The sequence below is a fragment of the Periplaneta americana genome, chromosome 3, assembly GCF_040183065.1.
Source record: "Periplaneta americana isolate PAMFEO1 chromosome 3, P.americana_PAMFEO1_priV1, whole genome shotgun sequence".
NCBI lineage: Eukaryota > Metazoa > Arthropoda > Insecta > Blattodea > Blattidae > Periplaneta > Periplaneta americana.
The window spans coordinates 70,364,452-70,387,891 of record NC_091119.1 but is presented as its reverse complement, the minus strand read 5'-3'; the positions used below and the strand labels follow the sequence as shown (position 1 = coordinate 70,387,891).

At 36.0% G+C, this 23,440-nt stretch overlaps 1 protein-coding gene across 5 annotated transcripts in view; it reads left to right on the top strand.

Moving 5' to 3' along the window:
* The window catches only part of LOC138696154 (serine-rich adhesin for platelets-like), a 71,364-nt gene that overhangs the window by 19,063 nt on the left and 28,861 nt on the right, over positions 1-23,440 (top strand). For 3 of the 5 annotated variants that reach the window (XM_069820722.1, XM_069820724.1, XM_069820723.1), the window contains 2 exons: positions 2,189-2,596; positions 5,360-5,553. In XM_069820722.1, the coding sequence (XP_069676823.1) occupies positions 2,286-2,596; positions 5,360-5,553 (505 nt within the window). In that variant the 5' untranslated portion in view covers positions 2,189-2,285. Of the gene's footprint in view, positions 1-2,188; positions 2,597-2,624; positions 2,878-5,359; positions 5,554-23,440 lie in introns of those variants that run through there. The other 2 variants (XM_069820726.1, XM_069820725.1) reach the window with 2 other exon arrangements.

Here is a 23,440-nt window from a genome sequence, read left to right as displayed (position 1 = left end):
ATGCATATTTTAAGTATTTTCAGTGCATATATATCCGGGCCCATGTTATGACACTGGGTTCCATATCTCTCTTCCTCTTTTTACCTATTTCCTCTTTCTACTCTTCTTCCGTTATTTCAGTCCTTTTTCTTACTCTCTATCCTATCATTTTATAGCCCTGCGTTTCTTAATGTGAAACGTTTATGCTTGAGGGTGAAATGGAGAAAACGTTACGGAATGTAGTCACAATGTAGTGACACTATCTATTAATAGTTGGAGGAGTCCAGTTAGACAAGACGAGTAAAACAGTAACCAAAATAATTGTTTTAATGCATTTCTTATGCATTAACAAAGTGAACAAACCTCTAAAATGAACAAACCCATCGTGCATGCAAAGGAACAGTCTTGATACAGTCGCATTGAAACATGGAACCTAACAAGAAAATCACAATGCTGGGTGGGCACCGGTCCCATACACTGGCCAAAATTTCGAGAGAATTTTTTTTTTTCCCATGAGGAGCCGAACCAGCGCTCATTCCTATCCAAGTCCAGGCATGATAACTTAGACCGCGACTCTTCGGAGCGAGACATACAATGCATAAAATAGTCTATAGGTAATAAAATAGGACCACGATTTGGAGACTTAGAGAAAATCGCAACTACAACTACTCAATAAAATAGGCCTATTGAAATACTTGCACAGATATGGTATACAGTGGAACCTCTCCTTACGGATACCAAGATACGGAGACTCCTCAAATACGGACAGAGTTTTATGTCCCACCTGAAATAATATAGAAATAATGATAAATTTAACTCTTGTTTACGGACACTCTCAGACACGGACACAGACAGCTGTTTCACAATCCTAAAGCTTGCTTTACCTCCTGACTGCGGACAGAATTTTGTTTTCAAGACCTAATGTGTTACAAAAATAGAAAATTTAGTTTTCAGCACTGTACAGAAATTCCTTAACATGAAAGAAGACAGTAAGGGTCTCGTAGGCTACCCGTTGTTAGCTGAAAGTGGGGGGATAAACAGAGTCATAAAATTTAACCTGTCTGATGGGTCCAAGGTTTCCGCGCTCGTGAAATTGTATTCGACATACGATTGGATTAGTAGGATTATTCTCTTCTCTCCAATCAGTTGTTCTGTTTCGAGAGACATGGCACTTGAACGTAAAGGCTAAGTTGAAAACTGTAAATTACAGTACTGCATAATTGTAGACGTAGAATAAAATTGCATGGCACAGTACTGTATTTTCCTTTTTCGGTCTTATCTACTGTAGTGAAAGTTGCAAAGAATTTACTGTAGTACACTGCATTTAGAATTAAGCTACAGTAATACATTTAATTTAAAGCGTGATGGGATACATAATGCATATTATACATTTAATGTTAGAGTGGGGAGCCTCCCTCCCAATAAAGGACACCTCCCAGATGTGGACAGATTGTTACGTCCCTTCGATGTCCGTAAATGAGAGGTTTCAGTGTACATTTAATAAAAGAAAAATCCAAAAATAATAATTAATAATACAACACATAAATTGCAGTAAATTTATTTCACTGTCAGTCAATCTACAAACTTTATTAGCCTATAAATAAGAACCAATTAATTGCTGTCACAATACCACCCAACAATTACAAGCATCTATGAATATCGTGTCACTTTTCTTCCTCATTCTTAATTTTTTTTAATTCTTTCTCTTCTACTCTCTGTTTTCCTTATCATTTCCTTCTTAGTTATATTTTCATCTTTTGCCATATACTTTATTCTTGACTTTCTATCTTCCTCAAAACATTTCTTGTTATCTTTTCGTTTTCCAAATCTTTTCTTTTTTCTTTTGACCTTTCTTTCCCTTTTCTCCTTCTGTCTTCATTTCACTATCTTCTTTCTCTGTGTTTCTTCCCCCTCATTTTCTTTTCTCTTACTTTATTCGCCTTTCTTTTTATCATATCTTTATTTCTCTTTCTAAAGCTTTTTCTCTTTTACTTAATTGTTCCAACCGTTTCTCTTTTTCCCTATTAATTTTAAACCCATTTTATTTTTGTTCCTTTGTCCTTATACTTTCTTCCCATTCATTCTTATGTTATAGTTACTAATTGTCTGTTAGTTACCAGTCCTACCGCTTGCTATAATGATCTCACATCCCATTCAACAGCACGGATCAGTTGAAAATCGCTATTTTCATGCATCGTCTTTCTTCCAGGATTCCATCTGCTACCGGCTACTGTTTCGTTTCCATGCTCTGGACTTCCTAGCAACGAGTCTCATCTACGTAAGACAATTGAAACAAGAGCTCTCCTATGCCACAAGTACAAACGAGTTTCCGCCGAAGACATTACGTGTCCTTTGCCGGAAGAGGTTTCAGTAATATTGCCCAGCCGCACCAGATTATTCTATCAAAGAAGCGCTATTTGTTGAAAATAAGATGGGATGAATTTTACAAGAACGGACGCCCCTTTTTCCACAGGAGCTGCGTAGTGATGGCAAAGGCACGTTTCGAGTGCTTGCAAGAAATTTTCTGGAAGTTCAGCAAATGTTGCACTGGAGACCACGCTGAAGTCAAGGCTCTCCGACACATACAACACAAGCAGAAAAGCTACGACAATCCAAAGTAAAAATATCATATCATATATTATACCGTGTGACTTAGAAATCAGCAACAAAATGGAAACAATATTAATTGTGAAACTGAAATAATTATTGTACAAAGTAACATAATGATGTGTTCCCTACGAGATGTCCGTAATTTGAGTGACATTTTTCATTTGTACTGTTAGGTTGGCAGTACATATTCCCTTTTGTACCGCTGGAATTCTCCACCTTTCGTCCCAAATCTGCTACTGGACAGCATTCAATAGACATGATTGCGAAGATGACGGCCAATACTAAAAGGTGAATGCGCTATGTGGCTCGAGAAAGTGGTATTAGTAGAGAATCTGTTCGTAGAATATTGAAATCTGCATGTTTTCACCCCTATAAATTATAGCATTTACACACAATGCAAGAAGAAGATCCACTCAAGAGGCGAACATATTGCAAATGGATCACACAGCGTTTGCGTATTGATAGATTCTATACATTCAGCATGTTCTGTTCAGTGACGAATACTTATACTTTCTGGATGGGCACGCTCCTACACAAAATGCACGATACTGGTTCTAAGAAAACCGAAGATGGATGCGTGAAGCTAAAACAACCCGGTGCTTCAAAAGTTATGATGTGGTATAAAATACTAAGTGATATGGTTGTGGGACCATATTTCTTAGATGGAAATGTAAACCAACACAAATATGTGGAATTTCTGGGCAGCACTGTAATGGAGTTCCTGTTTGATTTGCCACTGAACAAACGGATAAGTTTCAACAAGAAGGGACCACGGCACATTATGCTCTAACAGTTCGCCAGAAACTAAATGAGATGTTCGGTGTGCACTGGATTGGACGAGGTGGACCTCAGTCATGGCCTCCACGATCACCAGACCTCACATCCCTTGATTCCTTTTTATGGGAATTTGTGAAACAGCACGTTTCTCAGATAGAACCTACATCTATAGATGACTTGAAACAAAGGATCACCCATATTATCCAGCACATCCCACATGCAACACTTTAAAGCGTGAAAGAAGAATGTCAGGATCGAGTGAGGCACTGTCTTCAAGTAATCGGCATATTTTTAACATTTACAGTAGTCCACATACTGTATACAATAAATTCTATTTCCAATTAGAGAAATTATGCCCATTTGTCAACTGACTTCTATGTCACACAGTATTATATTATATTATAATATTATGTTATGTTTACGTTACGTTACGTTATGTTTTATATTATATTATATTATATTATATTATATTATATTATATTATATTATACTATGCTGTGCTCTGCTGTGGTGTGCTATATTGCACTGTGTAATATTTATGATATTCTATTATATTGTATTAAGTCCTATATTATACTATTTTATTATTATATTAATTTGTTTATATATTTTATATTCTTAATTTTTTTAGTATCAGTGCTTAGTTCCTATTTTCTATTTTCTTGATTGTACGTAGATTTACATTTTAGATGTTACAGTAAGTATTATTTTTTCCATTTTTGAATCTTGCGTACATCACTTTTAACACTTGAATATAATTAATTGATGAACTAGTGGACTTACTCGTGTTAAATATGTAATATTCGTTATATTATTTTTTTGTTGCTCTTATTCAATTTGTTTTCTCTTAACTCACATTAATACAGTAGTAGTAGCTGGAAGCCTAGGAACACGTTTGTATATACTATGCTTTCAAGAATCGAAAGGAGAATTTGGACCTAAAGTAAAACAACGTGTAGACAATTATAAGCAATTTAACGTCGTGGTCGATGCAAGCAGTTCCTGTAAACTCACAAAAAAGTCACGTGAGAAGATGGTTAAGAGATGTATTTCTCTCGGATGTTAAGAAAGACACACTACTACTTCTGGATTCCTGGGGTGGTCAGATAGATGATACTATTATTTACTTTTGAAGAAGTAAACAGTACCTTACATGGTAAGACAATTAAAATAAAAATTATCCCTTCAAAACTACAAGATTTTTGCTACCCTTGGATGCGTATTCTTTTAGACAATATGAAATTGTAATTCGAAGACTAGAAGAGTATTTCAGACATAAAATTATGTATCTGTGAAAACATTCCAGACACATTGCACGATAGGGGCTTCATAATGACATTCCATTCTGCTGTGTATCAACAGTTTCATTTACCTATCCCCTAAGCCATGCTAATATACGCGTGGTAGAGATGTGGACATTTGACGGAGAAACATGTGAGAAAGTTTGGTAACGTTCTTGCAAGAATGTTGCATGTGGGAAATAGTGTGTGTGTGTGTGTGTGTGTGTGTGTGTGTGTGTGTTACAGGAAAGTATGAAAAACCAGACTATATAAAATGTTTGTATTATTCAATGGCTCTTTGTTCCGACCACTTCATTTCGAATCCCACTATCATATTTAAGGTGAGTCACAAAGTTAATACATATTTTAAATTCAAATTGAGTTTGAATTCCAGCAAGAGCACTCTAGGCCCTATTAATGTGAGTTACGAGAAAAAGAAAATAGACTAGAACATTAATGCGAGAGCTGTGTTACGATGTCGCGGAACTATGAGGATCCGAGTGCGCGCAAGAAGCGGCATAAGTAGCATAAAATTTTAAGTCATATTTCGTAAACGAGGAAAAAGCGAAACGAACGACTATCACCATGTTTCTTAAAGAATGAAAATTAGCTTAAATGTGCATTTTCATTAAATTCAAGCTACACGACCTGGGACGGTTCTCTTGTTAGTCCTTTGTATTTAATTTTTAGTTATATTACATTACGTTTTTCAGGTCTATTGATATGTATCTGTCGTACTCGCCTTGCGCCAGATGTGCAGATTTCATCCTGGAGTTCTCCAAACTGCGCCCCGGCTGCAAATTGACCCTCAAGTTCAGTTGTCTGTTTCATGACGAGGAAGAAATCCAACGGGAGGGTTTGCGTCGACTGAACGCCTCTCCTGATATCACTGTCCGCGTCTTCACAAGTAAGTCTGATACCAGAAATTTATTAATGTAAGAGAATCAGTTTACGCAATTTTCAATGTGACTTAAGCTGTTTGTACACGATAAGATTTTCGTCAAATTCAACGTTTTACAAAACTTTTCAAGATATGGCAATATTTTACAAATTTTTTATCAATTCACGTACAATACTTTAAAAGTATTTTATTTTCTTGAAAATAAATAAGAACACCATCTAATCTATCAAAGACTTGATTCTTCAAAAGAATTCATCAAGGGGATTGAAAAATATTATGGCGCCAAAAACCACAAAAACCTAGCGTCCTGGCCGAGAAACGTTGTTCTGGAGTTAATTCAATTATTTTCATTAAACCCATGGCTCTACGAAATGGGTTCTGTGGAATACTGCAATAAAATGAAGAAACAATGTGTATGAGGAAATTGCAAGGCAGATACCTCGAGTTAAGTACCAATCCATGTATTATATGATTGAAGAAAATTCTAAGCTACTGTATATCCTAGGCATATACTTACAGTATCTTAAATATTCGGTTTTAAAACAATATGCACTCATGATTTTTTTTTTGTTTTAGGGTACCTACCGTACAGTTAATTAACACTAATACTGCTTTGTATATTATGGTAGTTAATTTTTATTCTTCGAAGGATTTACATATTTATATTGTAATATTTGGTTTGAAATCTCCCAATAAAATTTTCATGTGATATCTAGGTACCTGATCAAAAGTCGTTCCAATTCCTCATAGAAGCTATCCTTTATATGGTCGTCTTTCTCTTCTGTAGGGGCGTGAGCATTTATAACTACTACCATCTACCCTTAAGTACTAAAACGATAATCTATCACTGATAAATTCGATCTTTTTTAGTGCTGATTTTATTCTTCTATGAATACAGAATCCTGTTCCTAATTGGTGATTATCCTTTCCTTCCCCATAATACAACAAGTAATCTCCTAAAAATTTGTGAAATTTACCTTTTGAAGAGGTGGAAAAATTGAAATATCTGGGAGCAACAGTAACAAATATAAAATGATACTCGGGAGGAAATTAAACACAGAATAAATATGGGAAATGCCTGTTATTATTCGGTTGAGAAGCTTTTATCATCCAGTCTGCTGTCAAAAAATCTTAAAGTTAGAATTTATAAAACAGTTATATTACCCGTTATCATTATGGTTGTGAAACTTGGACTCTCACTTTGAGAGAGGAACAGAAATTAAGGGTGTTTGAGAATAAGGCTCTTAGGAAAATATTTGGGGCTAAGAGGGATGAAGTTACAGGAGAATGGAGAAAGTTACACAACACAGAACTGCACGCATTGTATTCTTCACCTGACACAATTATGAACATTAAGTCCAGACGTTTGAGATGGGCAGGCATGTAGCACGTATGGGCGAATCCAGAAATACATATAGAGTGTTAGTTGGGAGGCCGGAGGGAAAAAGACCTTTGGGGAGGCCGAAATGTAGATGGGAGGATAATACTAAAATGGATTTGAAGGAGATGGGATATGATGGTAGGGAGTGGATTAATCTTGCTCAGGATAGGGACCAATGGCAGGCTTATGTGAGGGCGGCAATGAACCTCCGGGTTCCTTAAAAGCCAGTAAGTAAGTAATATTTGGTAGGTAGATAGGTCTAGTGAATAGAGCGCTGAACTTATAATTCTGTGGACCCGGCTTGGATCCCCCGATTTATAACTTGTATTGGGCAAGCTCGTCGTCCAGACAACCAGGGGTTTTCTCCAGGAGCTCCGGTTTCCCTGTGGCATCCCAACACATCTCGTCTCGTCTCGTCTCGTCTCGTCTCGTCTCGTCTCGTCTCGTCTCGTCTCGTCTTATCGTGGATGTAGACCAACATTCTATGGCGCATCCTAGGCATTGACTCTGTCGATAAATTTGTCTATACAACTGCCTTCATATGAGTGAATTATGAACAGTCAAGAATCCGCCATTAGTTAAAAATATATTTGGTAGGTACGCCTACATAGGATACAATAAACTTGAAGCACGATCTTGTCAAATCTTTAGTAATATGAACTTATCTTTGACAAATCCATTTCAATTTTGACCAGTCTTTGGAAATCTTTGATAAATTTAAATGTCATATTGAGTTCAGATAAGTTTGTGAATATTTGACATTATTATTCACAAACCTATTTGACATTATTATTTGACATTATAATCTTTGATAAGTTTTCTGTAAAGTATAGTATTGGATGAAAAATCTGATCGTGTAGAAGCAGCTTAAAGCTATAAATTTCGAAATAAACTACTTTTATTTGAAAGTGTTACAAGAAATTTAAATTGGTTCTGAAAATTTTTAAGTGTGCGTATAATAAAGTGAAATGTGAACGCTTGACACCAAAATTAGAACTGTCTGGTGTTCAAGGGTATAATTTCTTATTTATTTGAAAGAAAAAGAAATGTTGTGTTAATGGAAAAAGTTCATTTCATAATGTTCACGAAAATATAATTCTGCATCATCTCTTTACACAGAAAGATTGGTTTGAAGTACTGTATCCCGTCACTTGTCTGTCTTTGTAAAGTAAAGGTAATGTCATCCCTATTACAGGCATGAAGGCCCACAGGGTAGTGGATGTTTAAGGTTCCCACCTGTACAGACAATTGGCATTAATACATTAATAGCAATAGGGATATTAATCCCACCTTTACCATCAAGAAAATTCCCCTGGTATAGTGAGGGTCACGCAAGAACAGTTCCTAAACAGCAAATATTGCCGTCTTGTCAGTTTTGCGAACTGTTACCAGATATCACCATATGAAGTAAAATCACGATCCTATGTACTGAATGACTTATTTACTCACCGTACTTTACCTTTATGTTGGAAGGTTATTCTAAATAGACCAAAATTTGTAACATATTTTCGTAGCCAAACTATACGAGAAAGGAATCAACATGTTAGGTATTTTGTCCAGCAATATGATATTCGTTGGTTTGACTAAGCAACTGATTCACGAGACCTAACCTAAAAATGTATTTTGTTTGACCACATGAAATTATTAGTAATAACTCCGAAAACCGAATACCACTATGAAATGTATGCTTAAGAATACTTACTCCTAATAATTTTGCTATTCTAGTTATAATTGCTGTCTCCGTGAGCGTAATTCCGTCTTCATTACTTTCTTTCGGTTAAATCTGAAAAAACAGAATGCCAATTGGAGAAGTTATCTCCATTCTCGCAGCACGCTTTACGCTTTCTTGGTGGAGTCGCTGCTATGCCTTTTCCTCTCTTTGATATTATTGTAATACAAATATAAATATGAAAGGAATTCATTAAAATGTGAAATGGTATTTCAATGGATTACCCACCAGCATTATCACACGCAAGTATGTTATATTTATTTACACCTACCTGACTATAGTCTTGAATTGTAACCACCACGCAACACATAAAATAACTATTATGTACAGTATTAATATTAATACTTACTTACAAATGGCTTTTAAGGAACCTGGTGGTTCATTGCCGCCCTCACATAAGCCCGCCATCGGTCCCTATCCTGTGCAAGATTAATCCAGTCACTGTCATCATATCCCACCTCCCTCAAATCCATTTTAACATTACCCTCCCACCTACGTCTTGGCCTCCCCAAAGGCCTTTTTCCCTCCGGTCTCCTAACTAACACTCTATATGCATTTCTGGATTCGCCCATACGTGCTACATGCCCTGCCCATCTCCTAATTATGTCAGGTGAAGAATACAGTGCGTGCAGTTCTACGTTGTGTAACTTTCTCCATTCTCCTGTAACTTCATCCCTCTTAGCCCCAAATATTTTCCTAAGAATCTTATTCTCAAACTTCCTTAATCTCTGTTCCTCTCTCACAGTGAGACGCCAAGTTTCACAACCATACAAAACAACCGGTAATATAACTCTTTTATAAATTCTAACTTTCAGATTTTTTGACAGCGGACTAGATGACAAAAGCTTCTCAACCGAATAATAACACGTATTTCCCATATTTATTCTACGTTTAATTTCCTCCCGAGTGCCATTTATATTTGTTACTGTTGCTCCAAGATATTTGAATTTTTCCACCTCTTCGAAGGATAAATCTCTAATTTTTATATTTCCATTTCGTACAGTATTCTGGTCACGAGACATAATCACATACTTTGTCTTTATAATAATTAATATTAATACTGATATTAATTATTTATTAGTATGTTCAAATTTCACTAGTTTCCAGTAACCGGCTCAGAAATCTAGTAAAATTTTAATTGCATGGAACTCCAGTACCGGCAACATCTGTCTCAGTTGCCAACATAACAGTTACAAAATCACTACCATTTATAGTATTTGTATCGAAATTCGAAACGAAGTTGGGAAAAGAAAATTCAACCTGCAAACTATAAAATCACCACAACCACTAGCATATGTAGTAATGGGGGGGGGGGGAAATGGTCAGGTTTCACTCTTAGGGTATAAAGCAGTAGAGTCAGAGTTGTAAGCTCCAATACCGGTTGTTTAGCTAGATCGGAGCTTGAATTTGCTTATGTCTGTGGAAACACCGGAGCACGCAACCAGACTAGTGGAGCGCTCCGCTCCGTTTAGTCCCTGTCTGACATCGCTGGTATAAAGTAAACTGACCCGGACTATACTCATTTCTATTACAGGCGAGTAAACCCCAGGGCCATAGTGCGGCTGCAAGGTTAAGGTGGATGGAGGAAATCCATGATCTCATTGGGAATCGAAATCGCCATCTTTGGACTTGTAACGTTACGTCTTGCCGAGTACCCCGCCTTTCTAGGGAAATATATTCTAATTGACGTATATTTGTTTTTGTACACATTGCCTACCGTTTTAGTCGACAATTTTATTATCCATATGAAACTTCATCGTTTTCACTGAAAATGATCCCTATATTCTTTGTAATAAGAAAGAAAGTAAAAATGAGTGTAGAGGAGGTTACAGATACCTTTTCATAGTATTACATTTTACGCATTTCGTAACAGTTCAGATCCTTTATCATATCGATCATACAGAGTAGATCAAAAGGCATAGGCTACATATAAAAGAAATTATTTACTATGCAACCAAAAAAAAAAATATATATATATATATTTTTTTTCTGAATTGAATATGAAAGGCATTTTCTACAAGCAGACCCTAGATATATGGTTTAATTTACGCAGTGTACCATATATACATGTTAGGTTTAAATAGAATGTGACCATTTCGCATTTGGATAGTAAGCACAGACGCTGCAAACTTGTGTTGCGATTGCGAAATAAAAGGACATTGTCTAGTCTATAGACCGGTTCTATTACAAATAATGTTTCCGATAATGAAATAACACGACACATGCTATATGCGACTTTGCTAATAGCACACATTATAAGAACTTCAGTGGTATCAATGAAATAATTTAACAAAGAAATATACAACAAATTGTAAGCGTTATTTAACAGTATACATAAAATGAAATGAAATATGAAATACAGCACAAAATGGGAACAATATAACTAATAATATTCCTCATTCTTCAGTCTCCCTCATCTACTTTGTCGGTGACATTGTTGTACATTCCTTTCTCTTATGTGTGATTTTACCATATTCCATATTAGTTCAATCAGATATTTGTAAGGGCATTAGGAAGAAAGAAGGAGTAGAACAGAACCTTTTCTTTCCAGAATTTTACGAACTATTATACTGTAATTGGGTTTCTATCGATATTGTTTCATTAATATTTTACAAGTGTTATTGTCAAATCACTTACAATACTTTAACATTCTTTAAAGTAAGTAAGAACAAGTTCTAATCGATCAAAGATTTGATAATTCTTTGAAGGAATTGACAGCTGGGATTCGAAAATATTACGATTCCAAAAACCACGAAAAAAAAACACGGCGTTCTGGCCGAGAGAAGTTGTTCAATTATATTAATTAAACACAGGCCTGTAGCTGTGTGTTCTGTGAAATACAACAAAATGAAGAAAAGTTTAATGCGTATGAGAAAATTAAAGCAGGTATCTCGAGTATCTATCAATACTGTATTTTAATGAAGGAGATTCTAACCTGTAAATTAGGCGAATACGAACCTTAAATGTTTTAAATAATTGATTAAATGGCGATCTTACTCGTGTTAATTGTGTAAGCATGTGCGGCTTACAGCTGTTTCGGTGCTTCTTCACACCATCCTCAGAGCCTACTAGATCTCGGCGTCATCTCGAACTTCGCTGCCTGTTGTGTGGGTGTGTTCGATTGTTGAAAAGTGTTGAAATGTGGTGTCAAATAATGTGTGTATTCTGAAATTGATCTTTGTGTTGAGAATTTGATCAGGGTGTGTTTTAGTGTGTGTATATTTCATATTGTTCTAGTGTGTTGAGTTCTTGGTTTTTGGGTTGTACCACATAAACACACATGTTTAAACCAACATATCACACCCAAATACGCACAAATACACATAAAAAACACCTCACACATAGCTCAAAAAACCAAAACCCAAGCATAGAAATTACACATACATAACAACATCAAACACCTACATTACATGAAAAACAAACATAACACAAACGCATACAAAACATATCTACATCTAGCATACATCACTCACTATACAGAACTAGAAGAAATCATAACACGCACCAACGAAATAATATCCAACATCAGCCACAAAATAAAGAAACGACACAATACCAAGATAGCAAAACTAAAAACATAACAAACAAAAAAACACAAATCAGAACACAAATTCCACCCAAAAATACACAACACAACAAACATAACCTTCAACCGTAACGAAACCATTCTATTAGAAAAAGGATTAAAACATAACATACCACACAACAACACAGGACCAAAACAAAAAACACAGACAATCATCAACACGGAAACAGCAATACAAAACACAAGAACACCAAGAATACATCAGACAAGATATCATAAGACACATAAACAAAATACACGAACCCAACACAAACAAAAGAGAACATATAACAATAAAAACACTAAAAGCAAAACAACAACAACATAACCTCATTTTCACCAAAGCAGACAAAGGCAATTGTACAGTAATACTATACAAACAAGACCTACGCAACAAAATAGAAACATACTTTAAACAAAACAACATCACAGAACTTGAAAAAGATCCCACCACACAATACCACAACACAATAAAAAACACAATCAACAAAAGCAAACACGTAATACCGCACAACATGAAACAACAACTCAAACCTATCAAACCAGCAGCACCTAAACTCAATGCACTACCTAAGATACATAAAGAAAACATACCAATCAGACCTCTAATCAACTACAAACAGGCACCAGCACACAAACTAGCCACACACATGGACAAAATCATCAGAAACAACATAAAATTCAATCTTCATCTTACGATGTTGGGTGACGTATATACGTCCGTTGATGTGACATATTAATGAATTAAATACTATTATAATCACAATCATGCCATGGTATGAAAGAAACATTTCACAACCTCGAGCGGGAATCGAACCTGCGACTTCCTGGTCTCCGGTCAGGCGCTCTACCTCTGAGCTATCGAGTTCGTCTCACGCCAAAGGCTCGGAATTATCCTTTCATACTGGCGACTCTGTTATAGAGTACTGTCCATAGCGTCTGATCTTAGTCAGCACTGCTTATGGCTGGAAAGAAACTTTACAAATGTAATCTTCATCTTACGATGTTGAGTGACGTATATACGTCCGTTGATGTGACATATTAATGAATTAAATACTATTATAGTCACAATCATGCCATGGTATGAAAGAAACATTTCACAATCTCGAGCGGGAATCGAACCTGCGACTTCGTGGTCTCCGGTCAGGCGCTCTACCACTGAGCTATCGAGTTCGTCTCACGCCAAAGGCTCGGAATTATCCTTTCATACTGGCGACTCTGTTATAGAGTACTGTCCATAGCGTCTGATCTTAGTCAGCACTGCTTATGGCTGGAAAGAAACTTTACAAATGTAATCTTCATCTTACGATGTTGGGTGACGTATATACGTCCGTTGATGTGACATATTAATGAATTAAATACTATTATAATCACAAGAAAACAGACAACAATAAAAAACACTACAGACCTAGTCAACAAAACAAAACAACAACACATTCCACACAGTGCAGCACTAGCATCTTTCGATATCACTAACTTATACACTAACATACCGATACAAGACACATTACAGATACTAAAACAAATGCTCATAGACCACAACACACCACAAGAACACATCGAAGAAATCATCCAAATGACAGACATCATAGCAAAGCAAAATTATTTCACACACAACAACAAATACTACACCCAAACAGAAGGACTGCCAATGGAATCACCCATACCTAGCATACTAGCAGAGATATTTTTACACAACATAGAACAAACATACATACTCAACAATGAACACAACAAATATGCAGACAACATAATATACTGGCACAGATACGTAGACGACATACTCATACTATACAAAGGAAACAAACCACAAATACACAAACTACACCAATACATAAACAAAATACATCCAAAACTCCAATACACACTGGAACTCGAAAACAATAACACCATCAAATTCCTAGACATCGCCATAACAAAAGTTGACAACAAACACACCTTCAAAATATACAGAAAACCAACCACCACCACCACCACCACCACACACATACACAACACATCTAATTGCCCCACACAACACAAACATGCTGCATTCAGGACAAGGGTACACAGATTACTCAACATACCCATGAGCCAACAACACCACAATGAAGAAGTGAACACAATCAAATACATAGCACAAGAAAACGGTTACAATCCAAACATAATAGACAACATCATAAGGAAGACAAAACAAAAACTCAACAAACACAAAAACACACAAAACACAACACAAACACAAGAACACAAGAAATACACCACATTAACATACGAAAACAAAAACACACACAAGATCGCATCCTCATTCAGAAAACAGAACTACAACATAGCATACAGAACAGAAAACACACTACAAAGACATCTCAACACACAAACAACACAACAAACAAAATAAATACAACCACACAGGCGTATACAAACTCACATGCAATAGTTGCGACAGTTTCTACATTGGACAGACAGGCAGATCATTCCAAACTCGATACAAAGAACACATTAAAGCAATAACCAGAGGACACAATACATATACATATGCAGAACACATAACTAACGCTAACCACACATACACTAACATAAATACAGACATGGAAATCCTACACATACAACCCAAAAACCAAAAACTCAACACACTAGAACAATATGAAATATACAGACACACTAAAACACACCCTGATCAAATTCTCAACACACAGATCAATTTCAGAACACACACTATTTGACACCACATTTCAACACTTTTCAACAATCGAACGCACCCACACAACAGGCAGCGAAATTCGAGATCGTGTGGTGAAGCTCTGCTGTGTGCGTCCAGTTTGATACAGTACATAGAGCAGAGTGCTTCGAATATGAGCTCTAAGATTAACAGAGTGAATACCATGAAAGTAATATTCAACAAGGAACAACAACGACCAACAGCAATAGAAATTCACCAGTGGATTGCAGAATATTTACAGGTACGAGAATTGGACTTACAAGCTATTCAGTTAGTTAGTAAACAGAATGCGATTTACTTGAACTTTATCAGCAGCAGTGTATATGAAAATTATTTGTGGAAACGTGAAGGGTCAACAAATATAAAATTGCAAAATTGTGAAATTGTGTCAGTTATAATAACATCAGGAGATGACGACATGACTACAGTTAGGGTGTTTAACATTCCACCAGAGGTGCCAAACGACAGGATTACAAATACATTAATGAATTATGGTAAAGTGCAGTCAATTGTCAATGAAAAGTGGACACATAAATATCGTTTCGCGGTTGATACTGGTATACGTATTGCACAGGTGTTAGTTGAAAAGCCTATTCCATCTTCCTTAATAATTGCCAACTGTGAAGCGTATGTTACATATGTCGGGCAAGAAAAAACTTGTTATCAATGTGGCAGTGTTTCGCATGTTCGCTCTCATTGCCCACAACGTATCTTCCGTCAGCCCGTTACTGTAGCTCCAAGACAAAAGCTTACCTTTAGTGATATACTACAATCGCGAAGATCTACAGATGAGATAATTGGTAATCATATCGAGAATGAACCACACGGACAGACGAATGCCCCATTGCCTACTACATCCCCTGTAAACAGGACCAATGACCTCGAGATGTTAGTATCTCAACAGGAACGACTGTCCGACAGCCATAGAGATATAGCTGCTGATTGTCCCGAGTTAGCTGACAAGATTTACGTACATCGGAATACTCAACCAAGCATACATGATGAAGTTACTAATATACAGAACGAATCTGAAACCGACTCGGCTGACGAAAACGATATCGTATTAGTTACTGAGAACAGTTCGATTGAAAATGAGGATGAGACTCCCGACAATAAACGTCGTAAGAAAGAGCGTTCGAAGCAAATTCCCAAGCAAACTAAAAGCAGTTCACAAGAAACTAGAGATAGACTTAATGTGATTTCACCTCATGGGATAAGTGAAATTCACAACCCACAACCAATGATTCAAGATACAGGAGCTGCTCCAAGTGAAGATGAGGGGAGGATCCCTTCTTCTCAATCGGACTGCATTCAAGATCCTCGACTACAAACACCGACAGCGACCAATAACACCATGTGGAGCGACGAAATGGAAGTTGTGAATCTTAACCTTACCAGGGAAATAGGAAGTAATGAACATGGACACATAGACAAAGCTCCTGCCAAATCTACAAAAACATATACTAGTAATAGAAAGCATCCATATAAATCAGAAGAAGGCAAATCCTTTCTTCCTACTTTAAAAAAATCATAAGTGATCACTGCATAAGTATTTCTATAACATATATACATGGCGCATATCGTATGCTAAAATATTTAGATGCTTTTTATGACGCTCACGTTTGATTGTAACAACCTTAAAATCCGGTGGCAGTTCTTCGCCAACAAAAATCCATGGTTTTAATAATATTCTGAAAGCACACGATATTGCCATACTCTTTATGCAGGAAATACATAATTCAGATTTCACTTGTATCTAAAATTCGAATGTTTATGTTAATATCGAACCTACCTGTCAGGAATAGCTAATTTAACCAAACCTGGCATACCATATACGCAAAGAAAGCAATGTTTTCTTTTCATTTGCACGACTATAGCTATCCCCTCGCAAATGTCAATGCCTTATTTGGAAATAATAATTGTAATGGAAGCTATTTTTCTTTGCCAGCTGTTCTATAATGGCACTCATAGGAAATTTCTTCCTTATTCATATAATTTTGTTAACCTTGGTAGCCTCTTTTACCATTTTCTTTCTATTTATGCTCCTTCTGGTACTCACAAGAGAAAATTACGAGAAGAGTTCTTCAGAATAGACATTACGTATTTACTCTCGAAACTACACAATAAATATATTATGGGAGGCGATTTCAATTGCGTACTTGACTCAACCGAATGCACCGGTAGTACACCTAAATCACCGGCCCTAAATTACATTATCAACAACTTTCATATGACCGACGTCTGGAGAGTGACGCATAAAACTGCGGGATTTACGTATCACACTACCAAGTCGGCATCACGTATCGACAGAATATATGTCTCCACAGATTTAAAAAATAGTATAAGTAGCTCCGAAATTGTTCCCGCCCCTTTTACAGATCATAACGCTTTGATTGTGTTGATTAAAATCCCTATTTCCTTCATCACGCGTGGACGAACGCTTTGGAAACTCAATAGTCAATTGTTACGAGACATTACAATAAAAGAAGACTTCACTATTGAATGGCAAAAATGGATAAGAAAACAGGCTCAATACGTAACGAAAACTAACTGGTGGGATGGATATGTAAAAAAAAAAAAAAACAGATTAATTCTTTCTTCAAATATAGGGGACTGGAAAGGAAACGGGATGAGAATACAACATTAAATTTTCTATTTCAATGTATCCACGATTTGCAACGTCCAGATTTTCAGTATGCTCCCATGCAAGCAAAGTTAAGTCATATTAAAGCCCAGATACGAACAATATACAGCAGAAAGATGGAGAGAACAACAATGACTAGTAAAATTATTTCAGCAGAAGAAGAAGATAAAATGAACATTTTCCATTTGGTAAAGGAAAGAAAACGCTGCAATTCCCACTTCGTTACTAAAATCGAAGATGGAAAAACGGAATATAGTAAACAAAAGGATTTAATTACTATCTTTCATCGGTACTTTACCGATATGATTGATGATAAATCTGCACATGTTTCTCAAACTTTTAATCCAAATCCAATAAGGTATGTCACACCTGAACAAAATAAACAGCTTAATGCACCTATCACAAAAGAGGAAGTTCAAATGGCAGTCTTTCAAGGGAAAGCAAACAAGTCACCCGGAACGGATGGCATCACTAATGAATTTTATCAGCAATATTGGGACATTCTTGGGGATGAATTCACACATGTCTTAAATGAAATAGTTCAGAATGGAGAGTTATGCCCTTCTCAACGCCAAGGAATAATGGTACTGATAAAAAAGATTCCACATCCCAAAACAGCTGAACACTATAGGCCGATTACCCTATTAAATAATGACTATAAAATCTTAGCCCGAATTGTTAATAATCGTCTTAAATCAATACTGCAAGATATCATACATGAAACTCAATTTGCTGGAGTTAAAACAAGATCAATCTTTGATGCTACAAATGCCATTAGAGACCTGTTAGCATACCATACTAAATTGGGACACAAGGGCCTCTTAATCTCCATAGATTTCTCAAAAGCATTCGACAAAATTCGACATGATTTCCTATTTCATACACTTCAACGATATGGATTTGATACTAATTTTATAAAAAAGGTAAAAATTTTCTATACCAATATCTCATCAACCTTACAAATTAATGGACATTATTCCAAACCGATAGCTATAAACCGTTCAGTTTGATAAGGCTGCCCTTTATCCATGTCCCTCTTTGTAATTGCACTTAATCCTTTACTGGAATATCTCCACCAAAGTCTAACAGGATTAAATTTGCAAAATACCCGTCTAACGACACTGTCATATGCTGATGATGTAAACCTATTACTATATAATGACTTAGAAATACCTAGAATGTGGCAAATACTACAAAAATTTGAAGAAGATTCGGGTTTAAATATAAATATTTCTAAATCACGTGTTCTACCATTAGGGAAATGGGAAAATCCACCTCACTGTCCTCCACTTCTCACAACAGACGAGGTAAAGATTCTTGGTGTCATATATTCATCGAACTGGAATAAAATTCAAGATCTGAATTGGAATCCCATAGTAGCAAAGATCAAGGGAAAACTTCAAACATCTTACCCGCGAGAAAACTGTCTAAACAACAGAATCTTAATCCTTAATACTTATATATTGTCTCTCCTATGGTATGTTGCTCAAGTCATACCAATTCCCATGAACTACTCCAGACAATTACAAGCAGCAATCACATGGTATCTCTGGAAAGGGCCATATTTAGGGTGCCACTTTCAACAGCCATTAAGAGAAGAGAAGAAGGAGGATTAAATTTCATACATATTCCAACTAAATGTGCTTCCTTACTAGTATCCCGTTACCTAAAACAACAACAGACGGATAATATAGAGTTAAAATGTTTACATTTTTCCAAAACACCCTTCAGTCAGATACCAAAAATGATACAGACTTTGATTATGTACATCAAATACTAAAAAGTATTAATAGTTTACAACTCACAAACTATGGTAACCAAATATCAACAAGGTTAATATACCAACTGTATATCGAAATGGTTTGTAACGCTTCCCCGTTCGATAAACCTATGAGAATAATATCTTACTACCCCCAGGTTAATTGGAATAGAGTGTGGACCAATATTACAAATAAATTGATTCCTGCAAAACTAAAAACATCTTAGTTTAAAGCTGTTCATGATATATATCCAACGAACCTCCGATTATATAAAATCAAAAGATCACAAACTATGCTATGCTCTATATGTGCCCAGATAGATACTGTTACCCACTGTTTAACTGAATGTAACAAAGTTAAGGAAATCTGGTACAAAATCCAACATATAATAAGTATATGGCTTACACCATATACATCAATACAACCTAGCATGATTACGCAACCTGACTTTCATTATTTACCATCTCAACAACATAATGCTGTGATTTGGATCATTAACAATGTAGTATTCCAAATAATGCACTACAACAGGGAAATGGAAATGGAAGAATTTATGGAAATTCTAAAATGTTCGAGGTACAAAGCCTATAATAAAAAACACGGGAAAAAACTTTATGGCAATTTACTCAATTATATATGAGTAAGGCGAAATAGTTTTGAACATACTATGCCCAGCTAATCCACTTAGGTTTACAATCCTCTATTGCATAAATGTTATAAGCGAGGTGTTCAATTTAATTGGTGACCCTGTTATCATTGTTTTACTCTTTCTGAAATGTAATCTTCTTCCTTCAATACAATATTGTAAGTAATTTAGAAAAGATGGATTGTTCTGTGATCTTATTTTTCTGTTTTGTTTGTTAATTAATGCATTGTATTCTGTGATATCTCATATCTTTGTGATGGTAAATGGCTGGAGAGAAAAAAAAACAAAAAAAAACAAAAAACAAAAGAAAACAAAAACAAAAAAACAAAAAACAAAAACAAAAAAAAAACAAAAAATACAAAAACAAAACAAACAAAAAACAGAAAAAAGTAGGCTCTGAGGATGGTGTGAAGAAGCACCGAAACAGCTGTAAGCCGCACATGCTTACACAATTAACACGAGTAAGATCGCCATTTAATCAATTATTTATATTCAAGTGTTAAAAGTAGTATACGAAAGATTCAACATGGATTAAATGTTTTGTTTTAAAACAATATGCAACCATAATATTCTTCACTTTATGATACCTTAGAGTTAAGTAATTCTACAGATATTGTTTTGTATAGACCACTTTTTCTACAAAGCATTTAGATATTTATATTGTAATACTTTATGTAGGCCTATTCAGGTTACAATATACTGTACTTAAAGGACATGTTTTACTATATTACCAAACATTTAGCAATATGAAACTTTCTTTACATTTTTTTTTTTTCAGTATTAACCAGTACTTCACAATCTTCGACAAATCTTCTAGTAAATTACTGAATTGGAAAAAAAAAAATGGATCGTGTACAAGCAGCTTTAGTTTAAAGCTCTACTGACACATTCAGTAGGCTTCTTGAAGGTTATTTTTAGGCCCTGCTTTTCACTGTCAAGAAAATTTATTACACGAAAGGCCATACATCGCCCATGGGTGTCCAAACGTCTATAGAACGAGGAGATATTGTACATCAAGCATGCTCTGCTAAGGTCAATAACTTTCCATATACAATAGGAAAAACGACCTTAAAGAATATGCGCTGCGGGTTACTTACGCCAGGAGATACCTCGTACGAGTTACAATTGGACATTTATGATTTAGTCTGACTTCATAAAAGCGATCCATGATTCCTTGGCGTGACTACATCACTACAGTAGACACTACTAGTGTCACAGTAAGATGATAGACTTTACTGGACACGTGGAGTAACAGTAACCAGCTGTATATTAGTACAAGACGTTGCACTTCTATAAAGAGAATCGCCTATTAATAATCATAGACCTATATAATTAATTATATGTCTTGATTACACAACTTTTAACACTATATCATTAGAAGTAAGAAATATATATGACTTTCGCGTGTTAATTGAACTAAGTTTAAAAATACCTTAGTTGACTAGTTTCAGCTTGGGAGCCATCTTCAAAGCTGAATGGTCCTTGCGTCTTCCGGTTCTTCGCCCCCGGTGGGGATGCGTTTGTGTTGTGTAGTGTGGATCAAATAGTGTGTGTGTTTTGAAATTCAGTTTTGTTGAGGATTTGTTGTGGGTATGTTTTTCTGTATCTGTATATTTCGTATTGTTCTAGTGTGTTTAGTTTCTAGTTTTCTGGTTGGATATGTAGAATTTCCACGTCTGTGTTTATGTTGCTGTAGGTGTGGTTGGCGTTTGTGGTATGTTCTGCGTATGTGGAAGTGTTGTGTGATTTGGTTATGGTTGTGATGTGCTCTTTGTAACGTGTTTGAAATGATCTGCCTGTTTGTCCGATGTAGAAGTTGTTACAGCTATTGCGTGTGAGTTTATATATTTTTTATTTTCACGTTTTCTGTTCTTTCCTGGGGTTCTCAGATTATTTTCTTCTTTGCAGGACTGTCCTACTTCTAAGTCGTTATTTGAGAAACAGTGCACTTGTTCACACCACACGCATCACCTGTTCTTTGTACCACTTGCGTTAAAGGCAATAAACTACCCTTATTTTCACGTTCATTTTCGAAATAATCTCTAACGCTAAGAATCATTTCTCTGCTTTGCGATTTGATAGTCTTCCGACTCCTCTGCGGCATTGTGATACTCAAAACTCGGCGATAACACCGCGCTAACAACAATAACACTGCACTACCGACTGATTGCTTGACCACCTGCTACTGCGACTGCGTTCACTACTGGCTTGACAGAGATTAGTAACATTACTATTGCCTGCCTTCGTCTTGGAAACACGTGGAGCTGTCGCGCCGAAAGTCGAGAAGACGTGGCCACGCCGGAAATAAGAACGGCTCAACTGTAGAACAGTAAGAAATATACAGATACACAAAAACACACCCACAACAAATCCACAACACACAACTGAATTTCAGAACACACACACTATTTGACTCCACACTACACAACATAAATGCACCCCACCGGGGGCGGAGACACCGGAAGACGCAAAGACCAGGCAGTTCTGAAGATGGCTCCAAGTCAAAACTAGTTAACTAGGGTATTTTTAAACTTAGTTCAATTAACATGTGAAAGTGATATATATTTATTATTCTTAATATAATTAATTCTCACAAATTTACATAATTATATCTAATATTATATTATATTTACGAAAATAGTAATTTTAAATGATAAATATTAAAATATATTTGTAAAATGTTTTCGTTAATCAATCTAAATTTATTTTTTTTTTTTTTTTTTAGTTCCCTACTGCCTAGACCTCTGCGGTGGCTGAATGGTCAGGCCTCCAGCCTGCCATTGAAAAATCTATAGTGACACTTTTGACGGACGAGGTCGCAATTGGGATTTTTCTCGGGGTTCTCCCCTTTGTCCCCATATTAGGCATCTACACAATTCCGTCAACATTTCTCCATTTCGTCATCATTGCATAGCATTCCCCGATCGCCGGCTAGCTGCGCACGGAAGGAGTTGGCCTGGGGACGAGCGTGGTTGCCTGCTAGAAACCTGGGTACGCAGCGAACCTTAGTGTAGTCAGCCAGTGTAGGTTTGGGAATTTGCATAGCTTGAGGGTTAGTGCAATATATCGTAACAGGTCGCAATGCTGGGCCATAGTGCCCCCCTCCCGTAAATTCCATTGCACTCCATTCCAATCCACTCCATTCTCTACTGCCTTCGTATGAACACACAAGATAATACATTTTGATAATTGACCACAATTTTGAATTCCATGTATTTAAAAATATACTTCACTACAGCAATCACACATATCAGTTTCACGCAATACCTGTTCACCCCTAAAAGAATACACAAGCATTCCCTTCATGATACACATGTCTACAGAACTTAGAACTTAATAGGCTAAGTATCCGTGTAAAGGCAGCTCAAATATGAGGAGCACTTTGTTCATACGATAATATTTTTTAGAAGGCAGCAATATTTAATTAATCAGTGCTTTTGAACGAGGTAACATATTTTCAAAAGCATTTTGAG